At 51.1% G+C, this 27,694-nt stretch overlaps 1 protein-coding gene across 1 annotated transcript in view; it reads left to right on the top strand.

Annotated features, from left to right (window-relative positions):
* The first annotated feature begins 1,175 nt into the window (after nt 1-1,175).
* The window catches only part of LOC133350174 (low-density lipoprotein receptor-related protein 6-like), a 68,635-nt gene continuing 42,116 nt past the window's right edge, over nt 1,176-27,694 (top strand). The window contains exons 1-2 of the mRNA XM_061564234.1: nt 1,176-1,524; nt 16,246-16,777. Coding sequence (XP_061420218.1) covers nt 1,455-1,524; nt 16,246-16,777 — 602 coding nt within the window. The 5' untranslated portion in view covers nt 1,176-1,454. The remainder of the gene's footprint in view (nt 1,525-16,245; nt 16,778-27,694) is intronic.

The following is a 27,694-nucleotide window of genomic DNA, read 5'->3' as shown; positions in this document are numbered from 1 at the left end:
TGACGATGAATAATAAGCATACACCTGCAGTAAGAATAACAAATGATCACTGATTCACTCCAAAGACAAAGCTCCACCGTCTAGCCTCAATATACTGTTGGGGCAAGTGCTGTTAGGGAGCAGCACCTACGAAGGCCGGCACGGCACACGAGGGGGTGAGTGGCCAGCACCACACCCGGCCGCCTTTGTCTCCCCCTGGTGGCGATGTTTACACACCGCACCAGGTACTCGAGTCGATCTCGGGGAGGCCCGGGACCGGTTCAGATAATCGTCGCAGATGTTGGCCGTGGGCGGGAATCGAACTCGGGAGGCCGGGTTGGTAGCGCAGCGCGCTAACCGCTGCGCCACCGCTCCCCAGGTGATAACCCATCCACCCCACTCAGCCGCCACACAGCAAAGGGGCCGTCCATAAATGACGTCACGCACCTGGGTGGGGGGGGGGTCAGACATTTGTGACGATATGTGACGAGGAGAGGGGGTTTGAGAAATGTGACGTCACATCAAAATGCGCAACTTTAAATAAATATAGACAACACGTTCTACTTAATTAAATTTACTTTTTAATAAATATTGTATCCTACAGCATCAGAGTGCAGCGCCACATTAAATACGCACTACAAAGACAATAGTTTAAAGCCATTTGAAGCATGTTTTTTTTTTTGGGGGGGGGGGGGGGGCAAAGCTTTGTGACGTTACATTTGAGGGGGGGTCTGACATTTTGTGACCCCGTGTGACGAGGGGGGGGGGAGTCAAAAATCGTCCAAAACCGCGTGACGTCATTTATGGACGGCCCCAAAGGCAGCAACGCTTCTCTCTCTCTGCTTCTTCCTTCGCTCGCACTGCTCCACCATGGAAACGACGTCGTCTCTTTACCCCCCAAAGCTCAACGCAAGAAACGATGGTGCCGTTTGTTGCTGCCCGTCTGACGTTGACGTGCCTGCAACCCAGCCGGTGTTTATATATTTAAATAAAAACGGCACCCACGTGACCGGGCGCGTGGCCACCTCCAACGATGCCCCTCCCCCCCTTCCCACCTGGGGTCCCGCCCCCAAACCCCCAGAGCCGGAACTACCTTCACCCCCCCCCACCACCCCCCGCGCTCCGCCCCGCCCCGCCCCGCCCCGCCGCGCCCCCCTCCCCTCACTCACTCATCTCCACGCGAATCCCTCCACCTCTAAAGTAACGCGGCCGAGGAAGGGCTGTGCCGCGGCTCATACGGCAACGGCAAAAGAAGTACCGCGGGGGGTGTGAAAGTAGCGCGGGTCGCGCTGGGTTCAACTTCGCTCCGTGTCCGATACATTTTTTGTACCCCCCCCCTCCTCCTCCTTCGACGACGACGAATAAGAAGAAATTAGTGGCTGTTTTTTGTGTGTCGCTACCAAATTTTCCTTTCCTCGATCCGAAGGGGAATGCTGATCGCGGCGGCGCGGGCTGCGTGCTGATCGGAGCCCACGATGTGGCCGCTTCTGCGACTGCTGCTGCTGCTGTTGGTGGCAGCGACTCCGTTCGCCGAGCTGGCGGGAGGTAGGGCCCCCCACCCCCACCACCCATCACCCCACCCCACCTTAGGGCCGCACCAGGCGGCAGGGCTATCAGGCAAGACCGAGGCTTCGGATCGTAGGCCCCGCGAGGTCGCCGCGCGCGCTTCTGAAATTGTGTTTCAGCCGTGGATTGTTTGGGATTATCTTCTTATATTGTTGTTGTTGTGGTGGTGAGTGGTTGGTTTTAGTTGTGTGGGTTTTGGTAGTGTTATCGATTGGCATTGGATGTCGGTGTTGGCTCTGGGACGCAGTGTTGGTAATGTCTTTAATTACGTCTCTCTTCGCCGTTTCTCGTTCAATTATCGTTGTTTTAGTGTTGTTATTTTCACCGTCTGATGTTATCTCGACGTGTCGTGTTTGACATTGTTGTGGGAGTGTTGGTTGTGTGTGTAAATATCCCGTGTGTGTCTATTGTTGTGCCAATGGTTGGTGGTGGTTGTGTGCTGGTTGTGTAGAGGTGACGTCTCTTCTGTTTCTTGTGGCGAATACTCGACCGTAAATGTTTGTCTTTTAAAAGTGTTCGTATTTGTTCGTGTGTAAATTAGTAATCTTATTTACCGTGATTGATGTCCTCTTAGTGAGATCGTAGGCAGTACTTTTAGTCTTCGACTCTTCTCCGACAGTATCCAAAAGTGGTTTTGTTGCTCGCGTTAATGATCATTTTTACGCGTTCATAAACGATCCATCCCAGCGTAATGTACACACACACAGATAGAGAGAGACGACCCTTTGTCAGATGCCCCACACGTTAGTGCACAAGTCGTAGTAACTTCAACACGCGGGCTGGCAAGTTGTTGTTGAAGGGGACGATGAGAGTCCCAGGACCACTTCAGATGGTCACTTGCTGTTAGCCGTGGCCGGGAGTCGAACCCGGGTTGACCAAGATTCGTGATCCATACAACAACGTGGTGGGTATCTTCTAGCTTGTACACACAGCACCCACCGTGTACGGCTCTCTATTATAACTGGTTCATTTTGTTTTGGTGATAACTCTTGAGTGTTTTTTTTTGTCTTAGTGTTACCGTTAAGTGTTTTTTGTGTTGAGGTCTCAGATTTGTTTTGGAGGTTTGTGACTTTGTTTGATATTTGCTAGTGGATGTTAGTTACTTCATCATCATCATAAGTTATGACCTGTCCACTGCTAGATGTATGCTTGTTGAACTTCTTTGGTGCCGTACGTTGATAACCGTGCTAATCAGAGGTGCGGGGAAAAGACGACGAACCAACACAACCAAGCAGTTGTGAAGAAATGAGTTTGCAATATAGATTTAAACGTGCTCCAAGTGGCCTCATAAGGCCTCCCTCCTGAAGTTGTAGCCATCTCTCACGTTGCAAAACAATCCATCAGTGCACCACCGTGGCGAGATGTTGACTACCTCGCCTGGTACACAGGAGGTCGTGGATTCGATCCCCGACCCTGACGATGCCTGCTGTATGTTCGGAGTTTGCGTGTCTCTCTCCCCGTGGTCGCGTAGATTTTAGTCCTCCCGGTTTTCCCCTCCCCATTTATAATCAACAAAACGCGTTCAGAGTATTCGGCCGCTCGACTTTTCCACGCGATGAACCACTAAATAGAGCTATCAGGTCGCTTCTGAATAAGAGCTGCATAGATTTGTGGGCCTTAAACCTGGTAAATATAATTCGTTTGATAGTTGATGTAGCTACCAGCCACACGAGCAGACTGTAATCGCTCTCTCTGTTCAACTCGGACATCGGTCACCACCATCAACTTGAAGCGACGTGTCACTGAACGTGATGTCATTAACCTGCTGCCCATGTTCCCCAGTCCACGTGTTTCTCCTTCTGTCTGGCAGTGTCTTGTCATTTGAAGAATGCACGTTTGACATTTGCCGTTTGGTTTAGTTATGGGTTGTGTGTTGCAAGTGCCCTATTTGTGTGTCTGTGTATGTGTGTGTGAGTGTTGTCTATCTGTGTATTGTCTGTGTGCGTGTGTTCGTGCCTGTGTGTTTATTGTGTATGTGTGTCTGTGAAGTATGGGTTGTGTGTTGCAAGTGCCCTATTTGTGTGTCTGTGTATGTGTGTGTGAGTGTTGTCTATCTGTGTATTGTCTGTGTGCGTGTGTCCGTGCCTGTGTGTTTATTGTGTATGTGTGTCTGTGAAGTATGGGTTGTGTGTTGCAAGTGCCCTATTTGTGAGTGTGTGTACCTATTGTGTGTCTGCGTGTGTGAGTGTCTATCTGTGTATTGTCTGTATCCGTGTGGCTGTGTGTCTATTGTGTGTTTGTGTGTGTGTCTGTGTGAGTGGGTTGTGTGGTACAAGTGCCCTATTTGTGTGTGTGTACCTGTTGCGTGTTTGTATGTGTGGGTATCTATCTGTGTATAGTCTGTGTCTATTGTGTGTTTGTGTGTCTGTGTATGGGTCGTGTGTAGCAAGTGCCCTATTTGCGTGTTTGATATTGGTTGTGGAATTTGTTCGTCTCTTAATCTGTTTTTTTCTTGTTACTGGTATCTGTAATATTTATGACTTAATGATTGTTTGTATTGTCTATTACGGTTTGCAAGGTATGGCGCGAAAGAAGTTCAACATACATACTAACGTTTTAGAGTGGTGCCAACATTTTTTGTTGTTGTACTCTACTTCTATGCTCTATTATTCTCTGATAATTATCAATGCTGCCACATATGTGCTTCCCATCGTCACCAACACGCATTGATCGGCGTGGTGAAGTATGGTTAACGAACCCCTGATATATCGCATGCCATGGAGAACGTGTCCGATGATTCGTGGGTGGGTGTTGTTGTCTCAAGCCACACCTTTATAGTATCACTATTGTTGTTGCAGAACTGTATTGAGGTGTGCAACAATTTACAATGTGGGTATATATATAGCGTCTAAGTGTCGCCGCATTGTGAGCAGTTTCTGTTGTTCAGAGGTGTGCAGTCGGTGTCATATTTGTCCGCTTACTTTTGTTGTTGTTTGTGTCTCATCTGCGTTGTTTATTGTTAACGATTGCACTGCAATACCTAGCAGCAGTGTGGTGATTACATATTGTTTTGTGGTTTGTTGTCATTACTGTGATGGCATTTTATGTTGTTTTACACTCCATCTTGCCGCTTCTCTTGTCATGTGTACGTTATAATTGTTGCTGGAGTATATCACTTAATGTTGGTAATATGATTGCCTAGTTTTAACAGCCCCTTCGTCAATTTATTTCTGAAGAAATACTATTTTTGTCTGCCGTGTGTGATGGGCATTCCCGACTAAAAGTTTCCACTTGTGTCTCGGAAAGCCAATTCCACCCCCCTCCACCCCACCCCCATTCGTCCATCTGCCCAGTGAATAATTAAGAGACCCAGCTGAACCCCTAACCCTGGCCTCTCCTTCTCCCCCCGCACCCAGTCGCTTTCGTCTGCCCTGTGTGCGAATAACCAAAGACAGTGGCCGGCTTTGGCGTCTTGCACCAACGAGGAGCTGTGGTAAAACGCAAGAGAGCGTTTGGCTATCGGAAATTAAAACGTAAACGAGACAATTCTTTATTATACCAAGTAAAGCCCACTGAGCTATTCACTTCTTTTTCAGAAGCGACCTGGCCACAAATGATAGCTCAACGAAGTGGCTTATCGCGTGGAAATTTCTAGCAGCCAAATACTCTGAACGCATGTTTCTAAATGTGGAGGGAAAAACCGGAGGACCCGGAGAAAAATCCACGGGGAGAGAGATATACGCACTTCAGATATACAGGCGTCAGCGTCGGGGTCGCCATCGCGGCCGTGTTGTTGTAGCAGCTTAAGGGCCCCTTACCCTCCCATCTGTACCCTCTCTCATTACCCCCTTGGCCACCCAAAAACAACAGCAGCAGCACCCACCCAGGGGCTGCTCGGGCCTGGCTCGGGGTCCCCTCCTTTGGCCATGCTGACTTGGGTTGGGACGGCCGACCTGGGCTGCCATGGCGTTGCGTATTGTGTTCGGGCACCACGTAAATCACCGTTGTATCGTCGGCCCGTCAGCTCACGCATGTACTTGTGCGTGCGAGAGCGCGCACGCAGGCGGGTGAATGTGCGCTTTGTGATTGTTTTGGGAAACCATTGCTCACTGGCCTCATAACGCCTCCAACACCAACCACCCCGTCCCTCCCTCCCTCCCCGGTAATCCCTGCCTAAGACCCCCCACACCGCAGGACCCCTGATTGTTTCCGTAATTTCAGCCCCACTTGCGCTGTGTTTATATTCATGGAGAATATAATAAATGAGACGCACATGGAGAGAGGGGGAGGGAGGGTAGGCGGGTGGGCGGGAAGGGAAGGAGTTGGAGAGAAATCGGCCCACCGCTTCCTTCCATCTTCGCCGCAGTAGCCTTATCTGGGCGAGTGGCGGTCAGCCGCAGCAGATGTTCGCCTTCCCCCCCCGACGTCACGGCGCTGTGAATAGCGATCATTCTTGCTGCGCGGGCCCTTGTCGAGTGGAGCCGTGGTGGGGAGTCCCGACGCGCTCTCGTCAGTGCCAGCGTGCAGCAGAGGCCCACGCTCAACCACTGTGGCGATTCACTCGCCGGAATCGAGTTGTACGCTCACGCGTGTTGTTGGTGAGGATTGGTCGGGATTCGTGCGAGTTACTTGCGAACTAAACTATGAGCTGTTGTTATTTCACCCGGTAAGGCCCACTAAGTTATCTAGTTATTTTTTTCAGAAGTGACCTGGCCTGAAATGATAGCTTCATGAAGTGGCTTATCACGTTTTAATTTATAGCAGCCAAACACTCTTAAGCGCATGATTATAAATGTGGAGGGAAAAAAGCGGAGGACCCGGAGGAAAATCGACGCGACCACTGGGAGAGAGACATGCAAACTCCAAATATACAGCAGGTGTCAGTCAGGATCGAAACCATGACCTCCATACAACCCAAATAATTTAACATCTCGCCACTGTGGCGGCTCTCGTGAATTGTAAACTAACCAACATCATCGCTCCAGAAGTTGCTTGTGAAACTTGTGCTGTTCGCATGGCTCATGTTTTTGAGATTATTATACGGTTAACACTTCCCGATGATGGCAGTGTCCATCACCGGAGGGCAGGGGGGCGTCATCTCAACTGGTCCTTAGCCATCCCCTTCAACTTGAATTGGACCAGCGTGGTACGCTTATGCCACGCGGCGAGTGGAGTCTTGTATACTCGCCAGCATGTTTACTCGCGTAGGAATGAGTTTACAGTGGGGGACATAGTCAAAGGTTAGGGTCGGGCGTCATGTAACGTCCCGAACAAAGTTGCAATCCAGTCGGAGCAGCGTGGCTGGTGTAAGTTTCAGAGAAATTGGGACAAATGCAAATTCATTCTTACCCTATTGTCCTTCCCCACCCCCCGAAAGTTTAACATGCATCAGATCGGTTTGCATGAACCGAAAATGGCTAGCCTTAAAATTCACTCCATTCCCAAGAGTCGCATACATGGCGAGTCTTACAATTAAGAATTCCTCATCGTCATCTAGCTTTCAGACCGTACAACGTATAACGACGCAATGCCTCGATCCACAAATTCGAAGGAGACATCACGGCGACGATGCACTACCCCGCTGCTCCTGACGCGGTTATCTGAGCTTGACCACCCAAATTGTGAAATTGTCAGTTGTAGCTCTGCATCTACATCGGGCGTACAAAAGAAAGACCAAAAAAACATTTTAAAAAATGTGTCAGCAGCTGAATGGATCGGTGCTTCTCGGTGTCTCTTTAACATTGAATCGTTCTTCTTGGCATTTTCACCACCATCATTCAAAATGTTCCTTTAAAAAAAATTGCCGCCTGGCGTTTCTCATGGTTGTTAACCCCCCCCCCACCTTCGTTTTATCGCAGTATTTAGAGGCAATCCTCGACGCATCACGGCGACGATGCACTACCCCGCTGCTCCTGACGCGGTTATCTGAGCTTGACCACCCAAATTGTGAAATTGTCAGTTGTAGCTCTGCATCTACATCGGGTGTACAAAAGAAAGACCAAAAAAACATTTTAAAAAATGTGTCAGCAGCTGAATGGATCGGTGCTTCTCGGTGTCTCTTTAACATTGAATCGTTCTTCTTGGCATTTTCACCACCATCATTCAAAATGTTCCTTTAAAAAAAATTGCCACCTGGCGTTTCTCATGGTTGTTAACCCCCCCCCCCCCCACCTTCGTTTTATCGCAGTATTTAGAGGCAATCCTCGACGCCCACGTCACAATGAACCGCAGAAACAACTTAACTCCCGTGGCCATTACACCTAAGCCTGGAGCCAAACCAATAAAAGCTTGCCACCTTCCTCATTAACAATGCTCTATAAATAACCCCAAAAAAATAAATTCGAGCTGTTAGCCAGCGGTGGTGCTTGTGAGATGTCCGCTAACTTATGGTTGCAGATCTCTCCTTTGAAATAATAATTTTATATGTTGACTTGAAGCTTTCGTGACTGCAGGAATTCATATTCTTGGGTCTTTTGGTAAAGTCACGTAGATGGGTTCGAAGAAAATTACAAAAACTACGATGTTTCGATCGCAACACAAGCGGTCATCTTCAGGAGAACCTATCTACGTGACTTTACCTAAAGACCCAAGAATGATAATAATTTAACATGATTTACAGCCGGTTATCAACCTATTGCTTTGTAAACATCTGTTTAAACTGAACTATTTTATATTTTACCAGGTAAGGCCCACTGAGCTATAGCTCTTTTTTAGAAGCGACCTGGCCAACAAATCATAGCTCAACGAAGTGGCTTATCATCATATGGAAATGTATAGCAGCCAAATACTCTAAACGCACGTTGATCCAAAATGTGGAGGGAAGAACTGGGGAGAGAGAGACATGCAAAGTGCAAATATACAGCAGGCTTCAGGCTCGGGATTGAACCCACAACCTCCTGTATGCTAGGCAAGGTAGTTAACATCTTGCCACTATGGCGCCCACCCATGCCACGTCGGCCGTGGGGTTGTTTGACGATACTTCACCACGCGTGTCAATGTGGGTTGGTGAAGGTGGTGGGAGGTGTTGGGGGGGTGGGTAGGACCGGTTCGGATAGACCGGTTCGGATCACTGGTCACAAACGTTAGCCCTGACTGGGAATCAAACTCAGCCCACCGGTTTCATAGTGCAATGTGCTACCCACTGCAACACCCCTGTCTGCCCCCCCGCCCCGTCTTTACAATGCAGTGCCTTAAACAGTAGTGGTGATTCTAGTGGTGTTGATACGGGTCTTGGTGATGGTTGTGTTGGTGGTTTATGGCGATGGTGATTATGGTCCTGATGGTGGCGATTGTGGTGGCGATGTTGGTTTTCTGATGGTGATTGATAGTGCAGAGGGCAGAAAGATTAACTAAATTATACTTGTAAACCACAATCTGCAGCTCATCGCATTGAAAACACTGTGAATCTAAACAGAGCGGATGCGGCGGGCACTATTACATTGACAGACCGCTATCCTTCGGCAAATGCGAGGCGGCCAAACAAACGCACGTCATCATGGCCATCCACATTCGTCTCCGAAGAAGCTGCCAGCACGCGGTGCGAAACGTCGGACATGGTACCGAACAACATGCGATGCACAACCCGAAAACGCATCGGAGAGCTGCGCTCGTTTGTTGTGGCTGTTCCACGCTCGCTCGTGCGCGGGAGCAATCGGCGATCTTTTCTGGACGCCCTTGTTTCTCGCTCCCCCGGTTATCTCGGGCCCCGTTCGCCGGCTTACGTAACGCGGCGGCGGTGGTGGTGAACGTGTGTGTGTGTGTGCGGTGAGTGGTAGTGTAGCGGTTAGCGCGCTGCGCTATTAACCTGACGACCCGGGTGGTGTTGGCCACTCACCCCCTCGTGTGCCGTGCCGGCCTTCATAGGTGCTCGCTAGCAGCACTTGCTCCCACAGTCTATTAAGGCTATACGGGGGATCTTTGTCTTGTTTGTGTGCGGTGACCGGTCGCGCAATGGTTAGCGCGCTGCGTTACGAACCCACCGACCAGAGTTCGATTCCCGCTTGTGGCCAACACCACCGACGATTATATCTAGACTGGTTCTGGGCCTCCCCTAGGTTAATTCGCCCTAAAATCAGTACCTAGTGTGGTGTGTAAACATCGCCACAAGGGAGACAAAGGTGGCCAGGCATGATGCTAGCCACCCGTCCCCTCGTGCGCCGTGCTGACCTTCATAGTTGCTCGCCAACAGCACTGTTAAGACTATACGGGGGACCTTTGTCTTTGTGCGTGGTGCCGTGAACGGTGGGTGGTGGCGGCGGTGGTTTTGTAAGGTGCCGACCAACCACAGCTGCTTTCTCTCTCACCATGTGGTCCGCACCACGCACGCGCGCGCACACACACACGTACGCACACGTTGGCCTTTTGTCTGCCACACTCACCGCAGCACACTACCTGCACTTTGAAGCTCTCTCTCGGTGTTGGTGGGGGGGTTGGGGGTGCTAAAAAAAACATTGCTGCATCAACATAGTGGTGTTTGAGCCTTCAGTTTTTAATGGTCGCAATGTGATTGTAGTATTGCTTATTTAAACTGGTTTCGAACTCATACCGCGAAATGTACGCTCAATCTACGCTCGCGACGCACACCACCAGCTGCATACCGTAATCCTATATCTAATCCTATACCTCAATACATCGTGTCTCATCCCGTTCCCAACACTCGTACACACATTCACCACTCGCAGTCCAACATCAACGTACTCTGATTCCCCATACCCAAAACACCCACGTACCTTGATCCCGGTACTACAACATCAACGCGACTCATGCCGTATGCAGCAATCGCTCACCACCCATACCAACAAGTGCGCACGCACTCCGATCCGAGACCCCCAACACTTAAGCGCTCGCATCAAATGCCCAACGCGTCCCATCTGTTGCCAAAATTTGGGTTTAGAATCTCTCTTCAACTTGCCGGCGAGCTGAAACGATAATAATCGGCGCGTTAAAACGCTTTGCGCTGCGTGACGATGTAATTTGCTCTTCATTGTCGCGTTGGTGAAGGGTTCCCCCGGCGCGTATTTGGTCAGAAGATTACGCGGCCGAACACAAAAATCGGTCGTGAATCGGCATCATCTTCGCTAGCATTTGAAAAACCCTACGTCTTAACTTTGACGATTCGTAGCTTATATCCCAACGCCAACACACACTGAGAACATAGCACAGCACATTCTGATCCCATACCCCAACACCAAACGCACTCTTAGCCCGTACCACAACGCCAACACATTCTTCACACACAGGCAATGTCCTGCTCGCTCTTAACCCATACACCGTCAACGCACCTTGAACCAATACAGCAAAATCAACACCCCCGGACGGTACGATCTCATTATGTTGAGATGTGTGTCTCTACACTGGTTTTTGCGCATTGCTCTGTGATCCAAGCGATTCCAGTTGCCTGCATTCGATTCCTGGCCACGGCTAACATCGGTGGCAATCCTGGGCCTGTCTTAAACCATTTCGAGGCGTCTGCAAATTTGCAGGGTGGGTCTCCCGTTCACCGCTGAATCCCGGAACGCGCAAACGGTTCGGCGTCAATTTTATTTAGTGAGGCGTATAGTTCCTGTTTTTCAAGCCATTGTGCTGTACTCGCCGCAGAGAACCGTAGCGACACGACCGCACTCGATGATCGCTGACGCCAGACCGTGCCGCGCGCCCTCCCGCACGGCCTTTTACTTCCGATTCCGTACATAATCGGAACGGAAACTGAAAAAAAACTGATGAAGTACACGTACGTCATCGGAATGGGAAAGGGTTAGATGAGCACTTGGTAGGGTGCGCTTTATTCATCCTCTGTTGGGAGACACCTTGAGCCATCTGTGGCGATGGCCACATAACCCTCTTCAGTGCCATGCCAACCTTAAGAGGCGCTCGCTAACAGAATTTGCTGTTAAAACACGAGGCCGAATCGGGGTGGGGGGGGGGTACGCATACACAGGGTACACGAGAGACGAGTGTTTATCTGCGGGATGACACAGGTGTGGCATCGGAAAAATCAAGTGCCCATTAAGCACACGAGCTGTGTGTGTGTGGGGGGGGGGTGCTCACAAGGGCGTGGGTTGTGAAACGCTCGGCACAGCTGTGCCTGTAACGCGAGAGCCTTAATTCTCGCCCCAATATTTCGTGTTCTCTTTTTGGAAAGAAAAATATTTGACTCCCCCGTCGGTGTTGGTTGTCGCAGCCGGGCTTTTCACGCCTTTATTGTACGGAGGGCTGTTGTATTTAAATAAATAAATAAAGGAGTTGGCGAAACATCCGAATGCTGGCCCCACCTAAACAAATCTTGAGACAAAGTACAGTGTAACTTTTCCAACTTGCTATTGTAATCCCGGGCCTGCATCTCTCCACGCTCCTTCGCACGCTTTTAAGCTTTTGTGTTCAGTCGTCCTCTTCGTCATTGTTCGCACGTTTCTGATAACGTGCGTCGTTACGTTGACCGACGGAAAAAAAGGCAACGTGAGGATCGTGGATCGTACGCGCCGAAGACGGAATATTCACTGTGAAGTGGCTTATAGGACTCGTCACTCGAAGGGATGACGGTCCTGGTGGTCAAGGCTTACGACAAAGTGGCAGCCAAGGGAGAGCAAACTCCTGGGAGGACGTCTCCCGCGGAGGAGATGGAGCGGCGAGATGAGCTCGTTGACGTCCCGGAGCCCTTATCCTTGCGTCGCAGACCGTGAGAGATGGTGATGGCTCCAGGAGGCCATCCTTCCCTCAGTGGATTGATCAGAGCTGATAATGAACAAGATAAATGATCTCAAACATATTTACATCTCTCTTAGAGTGCATGTGGTCGGCAAGGGTATATATAAAAAAACGAAAACCCCCCAGTAAAAACACCGCTTTGTTTCTCTCGAGACGATGCAGATACCATCAGGTGATCACAACAAATGATTTGTCACTTTCCCTTCAAAGGCCTGTAAAACTTTATGGCGGCTGAAGGAGAGGCTCGCACACACATGTCCAGGCAGACGTGTCTCCTCCTCCTCCGCCACCACCACCACCACCGTAAAACCAGTGCCCTAACTGGCCAGTGGGGGCCGGCCAAATTGCGTGGGACTGGCAGGCAGATGGCTCCGCGAGATGAGATGGCTCGGGCTGCACCCCCAGCACCTGATTTATGACTCCGTTATCCTGAGATCTCTTCCCCGGCTGTTAGGAGGAATTTGATGGGAAAGGCGAGAATGTGCAGACTGTGTGCGCGCGCGTAGGGAAGGGGAAGAAAGTAAAGCGGAGTAGTCGGAGTAGTTGCGTGTGCGCTGGCGTACATGGGAAGCGGTGGCGAAGCTATTTGCGCGCTGCGCTATGAACCCGGTAACCCTCAGAGTTCAATTCCCGCTCACTGTCAAGACCAGTGACGAATATCTGAACCGATTCTGGGCCTCCCCCTAGGTCCACTCAGCCTCAAATGAGTACCTGTTGCGATGTGTAAACGATGTCACTGGGGAGACGAAGGCAGCCGGGCGTGGTGTTGGCTACCCACCCCTTTGTGTGCTGTGCAGGCCTTCATAGATGCTCGCTGACAGCATCTGGTAAGGCTATACGGGGGATCTTTGTCTTTGTTTGCTGGTGTATATTCGTGCTGATTGCTCCTTGCCTTTTTATTACACCTCGGCAGAATAATGCGCTTATCTGGATAAGTCGGTGGGACCAGTACATTTAGAGTATTTGGCAGCTATAAATGTCCACGCGATGATAAGCCACTATGTAGAGCTATCATTTGTGGCCAGGTCGCTCCTAAAAAAAGAAGCTATATAGCTCAGTGGGCCTTAGGTGATAACATTTTAAATGTTCTTATCTTTCCTATATGTTTTTGTATTGATTGTTGTAACGTTCCTTCCCACCCTGACTGGACATCTGTGAAAAAGAGCTTAATAGGTCATTGTATTCTGCCTCCAGTGTAAAAAACACATTCCTGCGGAGGGAGCTGGTAGGAACGTTGGGTTGCTCGGTCAATGGCCAGGGTCAACAGGGGCGTGGTGTATTCCGCAAATATGGCCGACTGTGAGGGCGGGCACAAGCCGGCGTGAGTAGGTTAAACGTTGAATTTTATAAGGGCACCACGGGGTGACCAGCCCCTCCCCACCCAGCCCCTCCCCACCCTCCCCTCCCCACCCAGCTCCTCCCCACCCTCCCCTCTCCACCCAGCCCCACCCCTCCCATTTTTGAATGCAGGACAGACGGACACAATAATCCCCTGTGGGATGGTGTAACCAGGAGGTTCCTACCAGTAATATTCTGACTTGTTTGTTCCACCTGAGATGGCACCAGTCGAGTTTGTATCATCAACTTCAAATTACCACTTATTAAATAAAGTGACTGCATAATTCACCAAGTATTTTACCGCAGAATATACTTTAGTTTGTTTGAGCACATACACAAACTGGTATTGTTTTAGTAATCACTGCGATCTGCCGTGCTTCCCAAATGATGCTTTGGCCCGTGGACTAGAAGCAGAATGACCAAGGGGTTTCAGCTTAACTTCTTTTTCCAAATACGCGAGGAGTTTCCGGGTAAAAGGTCCGGCCGTGTTTTTGGTACACACGCACACACACGGCTGAGCACAGACGGCGAGATGGGGTTACGTAAAGCGAAGTGCGTTTATTAAGTAATGACAGTGCGATGGCTCGGGCAGCTTCGACAAAAAAAATATTCGTCGGGTGTTTATAGATGCTTAGTCGGCTGTAAAAACAAATTAGCCACAAAGTAATTTAGCAGCAGCTCTCTCGGCCTGCCTTATAAGGCCGCGTCTTTTTGAAGCCCCGTCGGCGGAGGTTTTCGGAAAAGTCGGCAGTGTAAAAAAAAGAGTGGAATTGAGCGAGCGTGTACTTGGGACCTAAATCCCCCGCAGAAAGAAAAGGGTCTTATATTTTCTTTATTTTCCTCGGCGGCGTCTTCTCATGCGGGCCTTTGTACCTCCAGATGTTTAGTTTTAGCATTGGAAGTTTGGCAGGGCGAGGAAATTTCACGCTTAACTTCGCCAAGCAAACGGGGCCGGCAAACAGAGTGCTGCTTTGTGAGCCCCACGGTGGCGGCGGTGGCGGCAGTGGTGGCGGTGGTGGCCGGAGGAGAGAGAGAGAGGAGGCACTTGCGGAAAGCAGCAGCTGATTGACATCGCTTGCCCCAACGTAAACAATGGCGTTTATTTGCAGGCCCCCCACCCCGCTCCTCCAAACTCACCACCCTACCCCCACCTCATACCACACCCCACCCCTGCATGCTGCTTACAAAACTGATCTTTCCTATGAAAAAAAAGTCGTAATAAACCTTGAGCAACAACGGAAGGCCAACTTCACAAATCTGGCTATCGCCTGATGAAGCTGGTTGTTGTTGTAATCGCCAGCGGAACGTGTTGTGGGTTTATTCTCCAAAGCACCGGTGTGCTGATCTAGTAACGAATTGGCACGTTTTGTTTACGTGACAAACCTTACTAATTGGCTGTGTCGGGTGGTGGCGGGTTTAACAACACATTTATATTTACGCGATCTAACCCAAAAAAACCCTTTATAATGGATAATATTGGTCGCAAAAAAAAAACAACTCAACGACACTTTCGTTCGTCAGTAACGTTGTGTGGTGTGGCCTTCAAAGGAAAAGTCGATAATCGGTGACGATGCTCGGCAGTGGGCCTTCTTCACAGCACCTGGATGGAGAGGTCAGAGAGTGGTAATAAGCGGGTAATGAGAGTTGGAGATTCACAACGGGGCCTGATGAGAATTAAATGAGAGAATTTGTTTCCTAACGACCAGTTTTTAAATTGGAATACGAATAGTTGCGTGTATGTTGAACTTCTTTCGCACCGTACGTAGCCAATCGTGCTAATGGGGAGAAACGGACAAATACTTGGAAAATCAAAACATGACGAAATTAACTCGATTGAAGGGGGAAAAAAATATATATAAAAAATGTGTACCTAAGTCACATGGTTATTCAAAAGGGTATATAAGCAGAACTCCTCTTTGTGTCTTAGAATATAAATACAGACCGATGTTTCCTACAGCAGCACTTGAGCGAGTAAATTCTTGACCAGTTTCAACCTTTTGGGTCTCATCAGCAGCAGAGCCAGGCTGGTCAAACAAGTTACCCGATGCTATTTATTGGCGTGGTATTATTCGCTTTGGTTGTGCATTTTGTCCAGTTGTGAAATGGTGAGATTGCGACGTTCGGATTACGTGTGAGTCTCTTGCTGTTCATTTTGGGGCGGTCGGGGGAGGATTTTTCGATGTACACTTTGGGCTCTTTTCAAAATATAATTTGTGTGTTTTGGTTGGCGTAAAACTTGTCCCATTCCCTTTCAAATGCCGTGCGAGCAGAGGAAATAGAAAGATTTAGTGGCTTTATATTTTTTTAAATTTGGGCATGGCACGTAAACTATAGATAATCGCTTTTAAAATGACACCCTATATGTATTAGTAGGTTGATTTAGGAAGTTTGGCTGATTTGTGGACCTTGCCCTATCAGGCCGAACAGAATGAATGAAATAAACACCGAGTGTTGTGTAAAATAATATATACGTAAAAACTGCCCCCATAAGTGGCAGCTCGCGCAAGTTCTGCAGCGGTCATTATTTCTGTGCACGCTATTTTCAGCCTTTGCTCCATTTACTCTTGTCAGTTTGTGATTGCGAGTACATAACTCGCCACTTGTGACTTTACGTTCACTCTTTCTACGGCCGTTAGTCATTTCATCGTGATACCGTAACTCCATTTTTTAAACCCAGCTCTGTTTTCCACTCCCCCCCCCCCCCCCCCCTTTCGCCAGGCTCCACAGCACCGCCACCACCGCTGCTCCTCTTCGCGAACCGCCGTGACGTTCGACTTGTGGCGACCACACGCCCAGACGGCGCTGCGGGTCCCCCCGCGATTGGCGCCGGCGGTGGCGGCGGCGGCGGCGGTGTCGGTGCCAGCGTCGCCAACTCCACGGTGGTGGTGGTGGGTGGCCTGGAAGACGCCGTCGCCGTGGACTTCCTGTTTGGAGAGTCCGCTGTCTACTGGACGGACCTGGGCGAGGAGGCCATCAAGCGAGCGTCCATCGTCAACGGGACGGCATGGGGGGGAGCGGCGGGCGCGCCGCCGTCGGCGGGGGCCGGCGCGTGGCCGCAAGTGACGATCGTGGCGACGGGGCTGGTGTCTCCAGATGGGCTGGCGTGCGACTGGCTGGGGCGCAAGCTCTACTGGACCGACTCGGAGACGAACCGCGTGGAGGTGGCCGAGCTGGATGGCTCGCACCGCAAGGTGCTCGTGTGGCAGGACCTGGACCAGCCGCGCGCCATCGCGCTGCACCCGGCACAAGGGTGAGTTTGAGTGAGCGTCCGTGCGTTCGCGCCGCCTGGCCCAGTGCTAGCGCCGTGGTGACGTGACCGCTGGGGGCCATGGGTGGCGAGATGTGGAGGGAAAAACCGGAGGACCCGGAGAAAAATGCACGCGACCACGGGGAGAGCGCGAACACGCAGACTCCAAATATACAGCAGGCGTCAGGGTTGGAATCAAACCGAAGACCTCCTGCATGCCAGGCGAGGTAGTTAACATCTTGCTACCGTGGCCTCGCCCACAATTTTTTTATGAATCATTACATTTGGTTGCGAAACCCTATGGGTTAGGTTCCCCACCGCACTTTTGCAGAGCAAGCCCGGAATCCCGCGGTGGTGTCGGGGCCATTGTGCCGTCACGTCGGGTAACGGCCCGATTGCTTGGCAGCTTAAACATAATGATTACGCGGGCGATTTCGCAGTCATGCCTGCACCAGAATCAGAATCTTTGTTTAGACTGGAAGAATCCGATGAGCCTACGGAGCTCTTTTTCCACAGATGTCCATTTGCGGTGAGTCTGAAAGTTACAACGACAAACAATACACAAACTGAGCATTAGGAAGCTAAGCAAGTTACAGCAAAAAATGAAGTTAATTAGCGCCGCACTCTTGCCCAGAAGCATCTTGGGGTCAGAATTTTATTCTCGTTTTTCTCCTCTTCCGTGAACTTTGAACCAGTTAAGCTTCCTCCATTTGGTACTTTTTCTAAATTGCAAATACTGCCTTCTCCTACGGTACAATGAGTCTGTATGGTACGAGAACACATCTATATACACACACACATGGGACATGTGGACCAGATATTCTCAGGAACAGGATGTTCATTGTAGAAAATGGGACACTTAACACATGTGGACTTTGGTAATGTACCACAGTTAGTTAAAACGCATAAGAAATTACTTATTCGACACTTAGAAGTGTAGATAAGAGGTTTGGCAATTAACTTTATTTAAATTGTCTTCAGAATATTAGCGAGCGGATGCACGCCGACGAAATGGAGCCCGTGTGCAGGTGCTTGGCAGCTTATTAATTCGCAGTTGGTGACTTGTGGATGCCTCCATCCAGCAGTTGGTTGACCATGGCAGATGTTAGCTACGGCCGATCGAATCGCAGCTCCGTGTCCCAACGATGCAGAAAAGCAAGTGCAGCCCCACGCCAGTTTCAGCACGGAGACGTGCGGAGGCAGCTTTTTTTGACTTGGTTGAGCGCAAGTGGTCGGTGACCAAGACAACGAGACGAGACATTTTTGTTCGAATTCGGTAAAAAAAAGGTCTCAAAATTTCAAGAGGCTGAATGCAACGTGAATTCGAGAGGGTGGTGGTCCTTGATAAATAACTGTCACGAAGCGGTCCTTACAGAGCCGCATGCGGATCCGGAGCCGTAGGTTGCCGACCTTTGTCCATGGTAAACTGGGACTTCCATGGTAAACTGGGACTTGCGTTGTCAACTGGGGCTTGCATGGTCAGGAGTCGGCAACCAAAATACCAAGAAAATACATTTTATTTTTTCGAATTTCAAGAGCTGCACTGCAGTTCCTTAAAGAGCCGCACGCAGCTTCGGAGGCACAGGCTGCCGACCCCCTCATCTGGTGCAAGTGCCTACGACCAAATTGGCCAGAATGTGCCTGATCCCTCCCGTCAGACATCGGAGAGCCAAGCCCTCGGTTTGGATACTCGGGTGGCAAGAGGCAGCCCTGCTATAATACGCCGGTGTTGCCGCCGCTCGGGTTTCTCCCCACCACCCTGCTGCTGCAGACACAATGATCGCAAGGTTATCGTCTGCCTCGGGGGGCCCGCGCGTCGTAAAACGCGACGTAGCCAGCTGTCTGCGTGCGCGCGTCGTCCGTCCGTCGGTAGCAGTAGTGGTGGCGGCGGCAGCAGCGGCGGCGCCTTCGAGACGCGGAGACGTGAAATTCCTGAGCCGCCCCACACCGGAAAGGAAAGCCCTCTCCCCCCCACACTCCCCCACCACAACCCCCCACCACAACCCCCCCACTTCTTAGCCGAGGAGGCATTCATTTGTATGGATTAGTGTTTTCCTGCAAGTTCAAGTCACTTATCTCCTCCCCTCTTTTACCCTTCCCCGCTGTTTTTCACGACTCGAGGTGCCCCCGGGCCTGAAGCACCGTTGTGTTGTTGCCTGCGGGGGGGGGGGGGAGCTGTTAAGCCGCCGTGACGGTGGTGGCGGTGGCGCTCGCTCGGTGCAAATGAAACGGGAACTGTAGATAAGTACACCAGATACAAGAAGTGTGTGTGCGGGAGGTTTTTTTTTCAATTTCCACATTTCTATTCGCGGCGGAGGCTCACGCTGTTTTAATGTAAGAGGCGGCGTGTGAAGGTGCTTAATCCAGCCGTGACTTCTCCCCCACTCCCCTTCCCCGACCCCTGCCTCCCCTCCTCCTCCGGCGCGTTCGAGAGCGTTTGACAACATCCCGCTGATTGGAGCCACGCGAAGGCCCCCCGCCCCCCCTCAGCAGTCCCATCCATCGCTAAAAATGAATGGACGCTTTCCCCTGTGTTGCGTTACGTTAAGAAGCGGTGGCAGTAATAATCGTCGTCGTCATCCTCATCGGCTAATGTTTTGCGTCAATTATTGAGCGTCTCGAATTGTTGCGCGATAGCTGCCGCACGAAGCCACGTGCACGCTTCTGCTGGAATGTAACGGCCACGTTGAGAGATTGCACGGGGAAAAAATACCAAACTTGTTTTACATCACGAGTCGGACGAGGCGAGAGATGCCTGTCACCGTGGTCATGTGATCATCAGCAGCAGCAGCCCTGGGTCATTCCACTGCTGGATGAAGGCCTCATCCGGGCCGGCGTTTTCACCCACGATCCTGCGGCGGCGTAATAATCTCGCGTTGTCGGATGGTGATAATATAAAAATTATAAATAGTAATAATTATAGCGAACGCCGTACGTACGCGTGCTGCCCCTTTCTCGTGCCCGCACACGTCACGTGTTGTTGTTATTTGAGCGTACTTCGCCACGCTGGTCAGTTTGCAAATAGAATTTCGTGAGTGTTGGGCTTTGTGTGGGAGGACACCCGGGTAACCGGAGAAAACTCATTGTGCACGCGAGGGTGTGACACTCAAACCTCCGTAACAGATGGATCATATCCACTGCTGTACTGCTGCCACCTCCGGGACCACCTTACCACTTGGTGGCCTTATGAGGTCTGGCACGATCACGATCAGATGCGTGGTCATAAACGTACTGTGTAATCGTATACACATGTTTTTGTTCACGGTAACATTTGACATTCCTTCGTAAGAGTTAACTATTGCTCCAGTTAATTGCTGTAGGGCCATCACGTGGTTACTTAATGGCTGTCAGTGTACATTAAGAGTCAACCAAAACAGCCCCTGCTCTCACGAGAGCGACTTGTCATGATGAAAAACGGTAGCAGCAGCATTCGTGTCACGCTACTGTTTCTCAACTCTGGCCCTCGCGAGCCCCAGCCCCTCCCCACCCCCAAATCAGGTGCATGCAGTGTGCAGCAGCTTAATTTCCATATAAATATAAAGGATTGGTGAGTACAACAAGGCGGACCCAGGGACTGTCTTACCACTACGACTGGAGTTTTCTTAGAGGAGAATCGCAAGCGTGTGCAAGCACGCACGTGGCTGGCTCGTACTTAGTACAACGTGTACGTTTTCTCAGTTGTGCCGCATTGGTGTCCGATGCGTTTTTTTCTTCCTGGTCCGCGTCCGCGTGTCATTTCGCGCGGCGTTGGAGGAGGCTCGTGATGGACGCTACTGAGCAGTTTTGGAGGCGGTCGCCCTCCAACAACAACGGAGGGCAGAGGAGCGACGCTCACAACAATGAGCGGAGTGCCGGGTGACTAAAGCACAGCAAGTTGGCACAGTAGGGGGCACAGGTGGTGCATTCTCCCTCAGGAGGTGGGGGGGGGGGGGATTGAGACGCTGGTGGGGATGAGGCCATCGTTTGAGAGAGAGAGAGGCTGATCGAGATGCGGGGGTGTGGAAGTTTTCACAGGAACGCGCGGACTTCTGGTGACGCGTTTGTGTGAGCACGCGGGGGTCGGTGAGACGTCTCCGTGTGGGAACCCCCCACCGCCCTGCGCTCACGTTGCCCCGCTTCATTAGCGGCCATAATGAAGTTTGGAAACTAAAGGGTGGGGGGTGGAGGGGGGGATGGAGGTGGGGCGTTGTTTTACGGGTTTTAGTTTGTTTGCCATCACGTTGAGCACGCAGTTCCTTTGCCACGGATTGTCGTTAATGTCACTAGGACAGAGTTGGTTGTTATTTTATGGGCCCCGCTTATCGTATCGATTTTATTTATTGCGCAAAGTATTATTATCCGACTGGTGGTGGTGACGTTCGTTTGCGGCTTTTTCGACTTTGGATGGGGGGGTGGTGTAGGGCTCTGGGTTGGTAAACACGGCGAAAGATTAACCATCCAGCAAACCTCGCCAGCGTCCTCCCTCCCGCCCACCCCCCAAACCAATACCTCCACTGGCTCCCCAATGCCAGCTACGTACACTTCTCTTCCTTCGGCCCCCTCTTGTTGTTTGCCCCCCCCCCTGCCGCTCCACTCCAACCTGACTGGGCTTATTTCTGGCAAGCCGCGATGCGTTAAAGCACACACGCGCACACACACGCGCACACACGCACACACGCACACGCGCACACACGCACACACACACACACGCACACACACCTGCGCCCTGTTTGTCTTCCGCAAACCGTTTTTCTCGTGTGTGCTGCGCGAGGTGCGACCCGCTCCTCCGCCGTGGACGTGAATTAACATCGGGGCTGAAAGGATTTCTCACCTCTCTGTCTCTAAAAGGGGCTGTTTGAAAATAATGTTTGTGCTGAATTTGGGGTGGAAAGGGGGGCGGGCGGGCGGGCGGGCGGGGAGGTGGAGCGGGTGGTGGTGGTGTAGGGGGGTTTAGGCGGCGTTGTGTTTGCATTCACTTTGACGTGGCCACTGTTTTGAAAAACACCGTGGCGCTTTAAGAAGAGAGCGCCTTTTGTTGCAGGGACGAGAGTCGGGGAGACAAGATGACGACGGTGCGGTTTTCTAAAGAGGGCCCCCCCCAACCTCTTTGTAGTCTTACCCTCTTATTGAATCATTTTCAAAACAAAGTCGACTTTTTTTCGCAACTCTCCCCAACAGGTGGCTGGCATTTCATTATTAAAGGGTGGGTAATATCAGTCTATTCTAATGCATTATTACATTCAAGGAAATGCTTAAAATCTTGTAAGTGCGAATGTGAATGTTCCCCTGCTTATGGTACGTTTAGATGGCTGTGTGACCAAAATCGCCCACAGTGCCCCCAGATCTCTTCGGGTCTCGAATTCTAAGCAGGTTTTGACCCTCCAAAGCGCTTGTAGGGGCGGGTGACCACTATGCACAACAGGTTGCGATAGGCCGCTGCTGGGCGAGGCAGCAGAGGGCTGTGCTGCAAAAATTCCATTTTTTGTGCTCCACTTTTATTTTGCCGCGTCCGTGGTTCTTCATCCCCCCTCCCCCCCGCGTCTTTTGTCAACCCGCCGCTGACCAGCGTGGTGAAGTATGGTCAAATGGCCGCCACGGCCCAGGCAGCGCAGTGGATTGATCGCGGCTGATGAATGACGACGATGCATGAAAGGCCTGCACGTGGCTTCGCTTGCAATTAGCGCGCGCAGCAACTTGACGTACAAATGTACAGCGTGCACTTTCATATTCCCGTGGTTGTGGTTGTTGTTGTGGTTTTTCTTCCCACATCCCCCCTCCCGGATTGGTGGGTGAGATAATGGGGGGTTGACGTCACTGCACCACGCCACGCTTTCCCTCCCCTATAGAAGCATCTGCTGCTCGCACAGAAGCAGATGCCCGAGGAATGTGGCCGAAAACCCGGCGTGGAGCTGTTCCCCGCACCGACATGGAGCTGTGAATCCAGACGGCGGTGGCCTCTGAAATTTCAGTTTCGGAACAGTTCCCCATCCGTCACGGAGCGCGATGGCTCCGGAAGATGTCGTTCGATTATAGTGCCTTAGATCGCTTCCCCTCCTGCCGAGTGATGAACGTAGTGGCCTCTAGCGCAACACGTGAGACTATTTTTTTGTTTACATCGGCTTCTTGACTAAAAGCCTCCCCACGCCTCGTCGGTCAATGGGGGTTTATTGGACTATACTTCACCACGCTGGCCAGGAATCCGGTCTAAATAACGATTCCGATGATTTTCATTCTTGGCGTACGCTGATAACGCGCGGGGCACGGGCGACAGCCCGAGTTGTAGCTGTGGTGCAAGACCGACTTCAGCAATGATGACGACGATGATGGCGGTGACGACTGTGACGACTGTGACGATGGTAACGGTGACGACGGCGACGATGATGATGCACATTGTTGAACACTGTCCACTCACCAAGCTTTGTGACGGTCGGAGGATGCCACAGCATTCAGGAAGCGCACAGTAAATAAATAAATGAATTGCCCACAACACAACAACGATAATAGGTGTATCATATGTTTATTGCAGACATCCTCGCCCGGCTTCAACTCTTTTCACGGTCTTGTTTTGGCATCTTTGGTCATCTCCATTCATCAGTGTTTGGCTACACGTGGGGGTGAGGGAAACCATCAACGCATTCGAGGGGTAATAGCACTCACTCCTACAGAAGTTCCACTCTACAGACAGTCTCATCAGCAGCCTTTACTTGCTGTACGACCATCCCCCTGGCCACCTCGAAAGCAAGTCCGTCACGTTTTGGCCATTTCCCCCACGCTTGTAAGACGTCGCCGGTCAGTCTTGAACTCAGACCTCGCGAGGAAAGAGAATGTCATGCCTGTGAAGAGAGTGCGAGCGGAGCCTCACCTGACCTTACCCGACGTGGTATCGTTCCGCTCGCAGCGCCGCGCTCGTGATAAACATTGATAAAGTTTTAAACGATCCTCGGTGGGAACTTTAAACTCTCTAGCGATAACACTCGAAGGCACAGTTGCTGGCTACACCCCCCCCCCCCAACTCCTTTCGCAACGGAGACTTGGCCCGAAAAAGAGAGACAAAGCGCCGTCTATGCGTCACAATAGGGTACAGAAACGGCCCCAGCAAACACGCACGAGCGCGCAACTCTAAGGTCGACATAAAAGCGCACGTTTTTAGTTTCATGTATTCCATGCGGCACATGCGTGTGTGTGACCATGTGTTTTTTTTACTTAAGCCCTTGTGACAACAAAAGCTTTGGCGGTGGTGGTGGTGGGGGTGCAGGCAGCATGCGGGACTGTCACTAATGAATAAATCTTAGTTGGTGTTTTGCTGTGTGGTGGTTGCTGTGATTGCACTGGTAGTGGAGATGGTGGCTGCGGTGGTGCTAGTGTAGCGGTTAGAGCACTTGCACTACGAACCTGGCGACCCGGGTTCGATTCCCAATCACGGCCAACACCAGTGACGATTATCTTAAACGGTTTTGGGCGTCCCCTAGGTCGACTCGGCCTCAACTGAGTACTTGGTGTGGTGTGTAAACATCGCCACTGGGGAGACAAAGGCGGTCGGGCGTGGAGCTGCCCACCCACCCCCTCTTGTGCCGTGTCGGCTTTCATAGGTGCTTGCTAACAGAACTTGCCCCAGCAGTCTGTTGCAGGCTATACGGGGGATCTTTGGCGGTGGTTGTGGTGGTGATGGTGGTTGTGTTGGTGGCGGTGGTTGCGGGTGGGGGGTAGCGTTGGCTGTTACATGACGGACAGGCGAAGGAGGAGTGGGAAAGTGAAGTATGCCTTCTGTAGCTGTGGTCTAGTGACGCTCTCTCCTCCTCCCCCCCTCTCCTCCCCCCCTCTCCTCCTCGCTCTCCTTCCCAACCCCCACGCTGCCGCAGTCGTGCAGCACAAAGAAAGCAACTTTTTTTTGTTATCCCTCCTCCTTCGCTCGGCTCTCTCCCCCACCCCCCTCGCCGCCGCCACCACCGCCTCCTTTTAGCCATTGAGCCTTGCGTATTGCCCGAGTGAGTTTGAATGGGTGCTCGCTGGTGCATGCGGTTGGGATGGGGGTTACTGTCGGGGCTGGCCGCTGGCGTGGGTATGGAGGGGTAAAGGGTGGGGGGGGTGAGGCCGGAGTGCGGGTGAAGGCGGAGGGGGGTGGCAGCTCCAGCCAGTGGAAATTGAAATGGGTCTGGTTTTGGCCAGAACAAATTATACTGTCAAAGCAGATGTGATGTGTGACCCTAAGCGTATGGAACGTTTGCATCTTACTTTCCCCATTAGATAATTGCCCTAACTTGTCATTAGGCGGTGGCGGTTGCCTTGTGTTTTTTGAAAGTCTGAGTTTATATTTTTTTTGGTCGGGGTTAACATTTTTCTTCATTTACCACCGCCCCCCTTGACTCCACTGAACCCCCGTTTAAAAATAAACCCCACGTCCATGATTTATTGCGGTTTAAATGCAGATATCCTGGGTGGATGAAATATAGTTTTCCTGCTCGGGGGGGGGGGGGGGGGGCAAGTCCTTGCGACTTAACTCGCAAAGCAGGGCAGAAAATGTTCCACCACATTAAGCTCGACCGCATATTTGCTCAGAAATGTTCTGCGACTGTAAACGTCGTCGGCGCTCGCTTGGCCTGCTGGGCACGATGCGAGACGCGACGGAATATCGACAACGGTCGTCCGGGCCGAGGTTTGCCCTGCGTGCCTCGCGCTCGTGTGGGAAACAATACCGACGATGGGTCGTGCTGCTTGGCTCTCCGACGATGCGTGCGTTCTGTCGGAGTTGTTACCGCACATCTCTTGGTACGAAGCGGGGCGCCGCGGTGGCGAGATGTTGCATCCCTCGCCTGGTATACAGGAGGTCGTGGGTTCGATCCCAACCCTGACACCTGTATATTTGAAGTTTGCGTGTCTCTCTTCCTGTCTTGTGGATTTTTATCCGGGTCCTCAGTTTTTTCCCGTCACATTTAGAATCGACGCGCTTTTTAAGAGTATTTGGAGACAATACATTTCCACGCGATAAGCCACTTTGTTGAGCTATCATTTGTGGTCAGGTCGCTTCTGAAAAAAGAGCTATATAGCTCAGTGGGCCTTACCTGTTCACATAAAAATAGTAAAAAAATAGATTAAGCGTGTACGTTTTGTCCCCACGCCCCGCTGGGAGATTTTTTTCGGGAGCTCAATCGCTTCCGCGAGGGAAGCGCGATGCAGATGAACAAATGAGATGGAGTGCATTCAGTTCCTGAACAAGCCTCCCTAAGCACGTGGTATCGAAACGCCGGACATGCCGATCAACACACGGTGCATCGGAGGAGGGCAGCTGTGACCCTTTGTCTTTATTTTTGGAAAACCACACCTTGTAGGTCCCGAGTTGGTGGATCGCACAGATTTTCAGAACTCCCATTCCTTCTGTGTAAACATGAGCACTGGAGAGACGAAGGCAGCCGGGCATGGTTCTAGTTAAGTGGGCCAGGAGATGGCAGGACAGCAAGTGGCGTGGTGATCCGGTCTGTTGTGGACCTAGACTGTCTTCTTGGTTCTTTCGGTAAAGTCACGTAGAAGGGAAGTAATAAAATAATAAAAATAAAACATAATAAAACAATTCTCACGACGTTTCGGCCACAACGCAAGCAGCCGTCCTCAGGTGAAAACCAGGTCCGTCGAGGCGACAGAGTCTGTCTGTTGTGGCCGAAACGTCGTGAGAATTGTTTTATTATGTTTTATTTTTATTATTTTATTACTTCCCTTCTACGTGACTTTACCGAAAGAACCAAGAAGATGAATCCCTGCAGTCACGAAAGCTTTAAATCGAGACCTAGACTGTGTTTCATTATACCCATGGTTTTACTCGGGGTAATTTGGTTTATGCAATGTACCCTGTACTCATTGTAAGGCTGAGCCTAGGAGAGGGCCAGGCCCAGTTTAGGTATCACTCGCCACCGATGTTATCCATGGCTGGGAATCGACCGCAGGTTGCTGAGGATTGCAGAAGTTTGTGCGAACCAGTGCGTCGGCCCCCCTCCCCACGTACACACGCACACATACAAAGGACAAAGATTCCCGTTTACCCACACACACACAAAGAGGCACACACACAAAGACGCGCGCACACACACACAGGCATGTGTGGGTGTGGTGGTGCACTCCTGTAATCCAGCGCCTTCGAAGCTGCCTGCGTGGATCACAGATTTTGTCCTGTTTGCAAAAGATGGTACAGCAAGTAGGCTGCCAGAATATCTGTACGAGTTTTAACAAGCGTGTTTTACACACGTCTCGCACACACGCTTACGCAAGCTTACGCAAGCGTGTGTGTGGGTTTTCTCCCGTTACTCCAGTTTACACCCCCACCCCAGAGACACAAACACCCCTCATATAGCTATAATATACTTTTGGAGCAAGTGCCATTAGCGAGCACCTATGGAGATCGGCATTGCACACGAGGGGGTGGGTGGCCGGCTCCACGCCCGGCCGCCTTCGTCTCCCCAGTGCTGCTGTTTTATACTCCACACTAGGTAGTCATTTGAGGCCGAGTTGACCTTGTGGAGGGACCGGATTATATAATTGTCACACATGTAGAACACTCTGTTAGGGAAATGACCAAGCCTTCCAGCTTGTCATTATCTTTCGCCATGATCTAAGCACTGCTGGATGAAGTCCTCCCCAAACAGTCTCCCTCCTGCAGATTCCCTGTGTCATTATCAGTATTGTCAAACAACGGAAACAGACGGAACACCGTATTCAAGGGTTTAGCGGTTGGCTTTCAAAATCTAAAAATGTCCAACACGGGAGCTGTGGAGCATCTGGGGAGCCTCTGTGCGAGCGGAAATTAGCAAATACAAACGCACCTCAGAGCCCTTTCTTAAAAAAACAATTTGCACTCCGTGAGTGCCAGAAAGTAGAGGGGGCGGTTAGTGTACCCGCGCTATGAACTCTCGCCTGATTTCCATCGCCCGTCACGTGTAACGCCCGTTATCAAGT

This window comes from Lethenteron reissneri, chromosome 33 (assembly GCF_015708825.2).
Source record: "Lethenteron reissneri isolate LAM-NWPU_2019-01 chromosome 33, ASM1570882v1, whole genome shotgun sequence".
Classification (NCBI taxonomy): domain Eukaryota; kingdom Metazoa; phylum Chordata; class Hyperoartia; order Petromyzontiformes; family Petromyzontidae; genus Lethenteron; species Lethenteron reissneri.
This window is presented reverse-complemented; position numbering and strand designations above follow the sequence as displayed.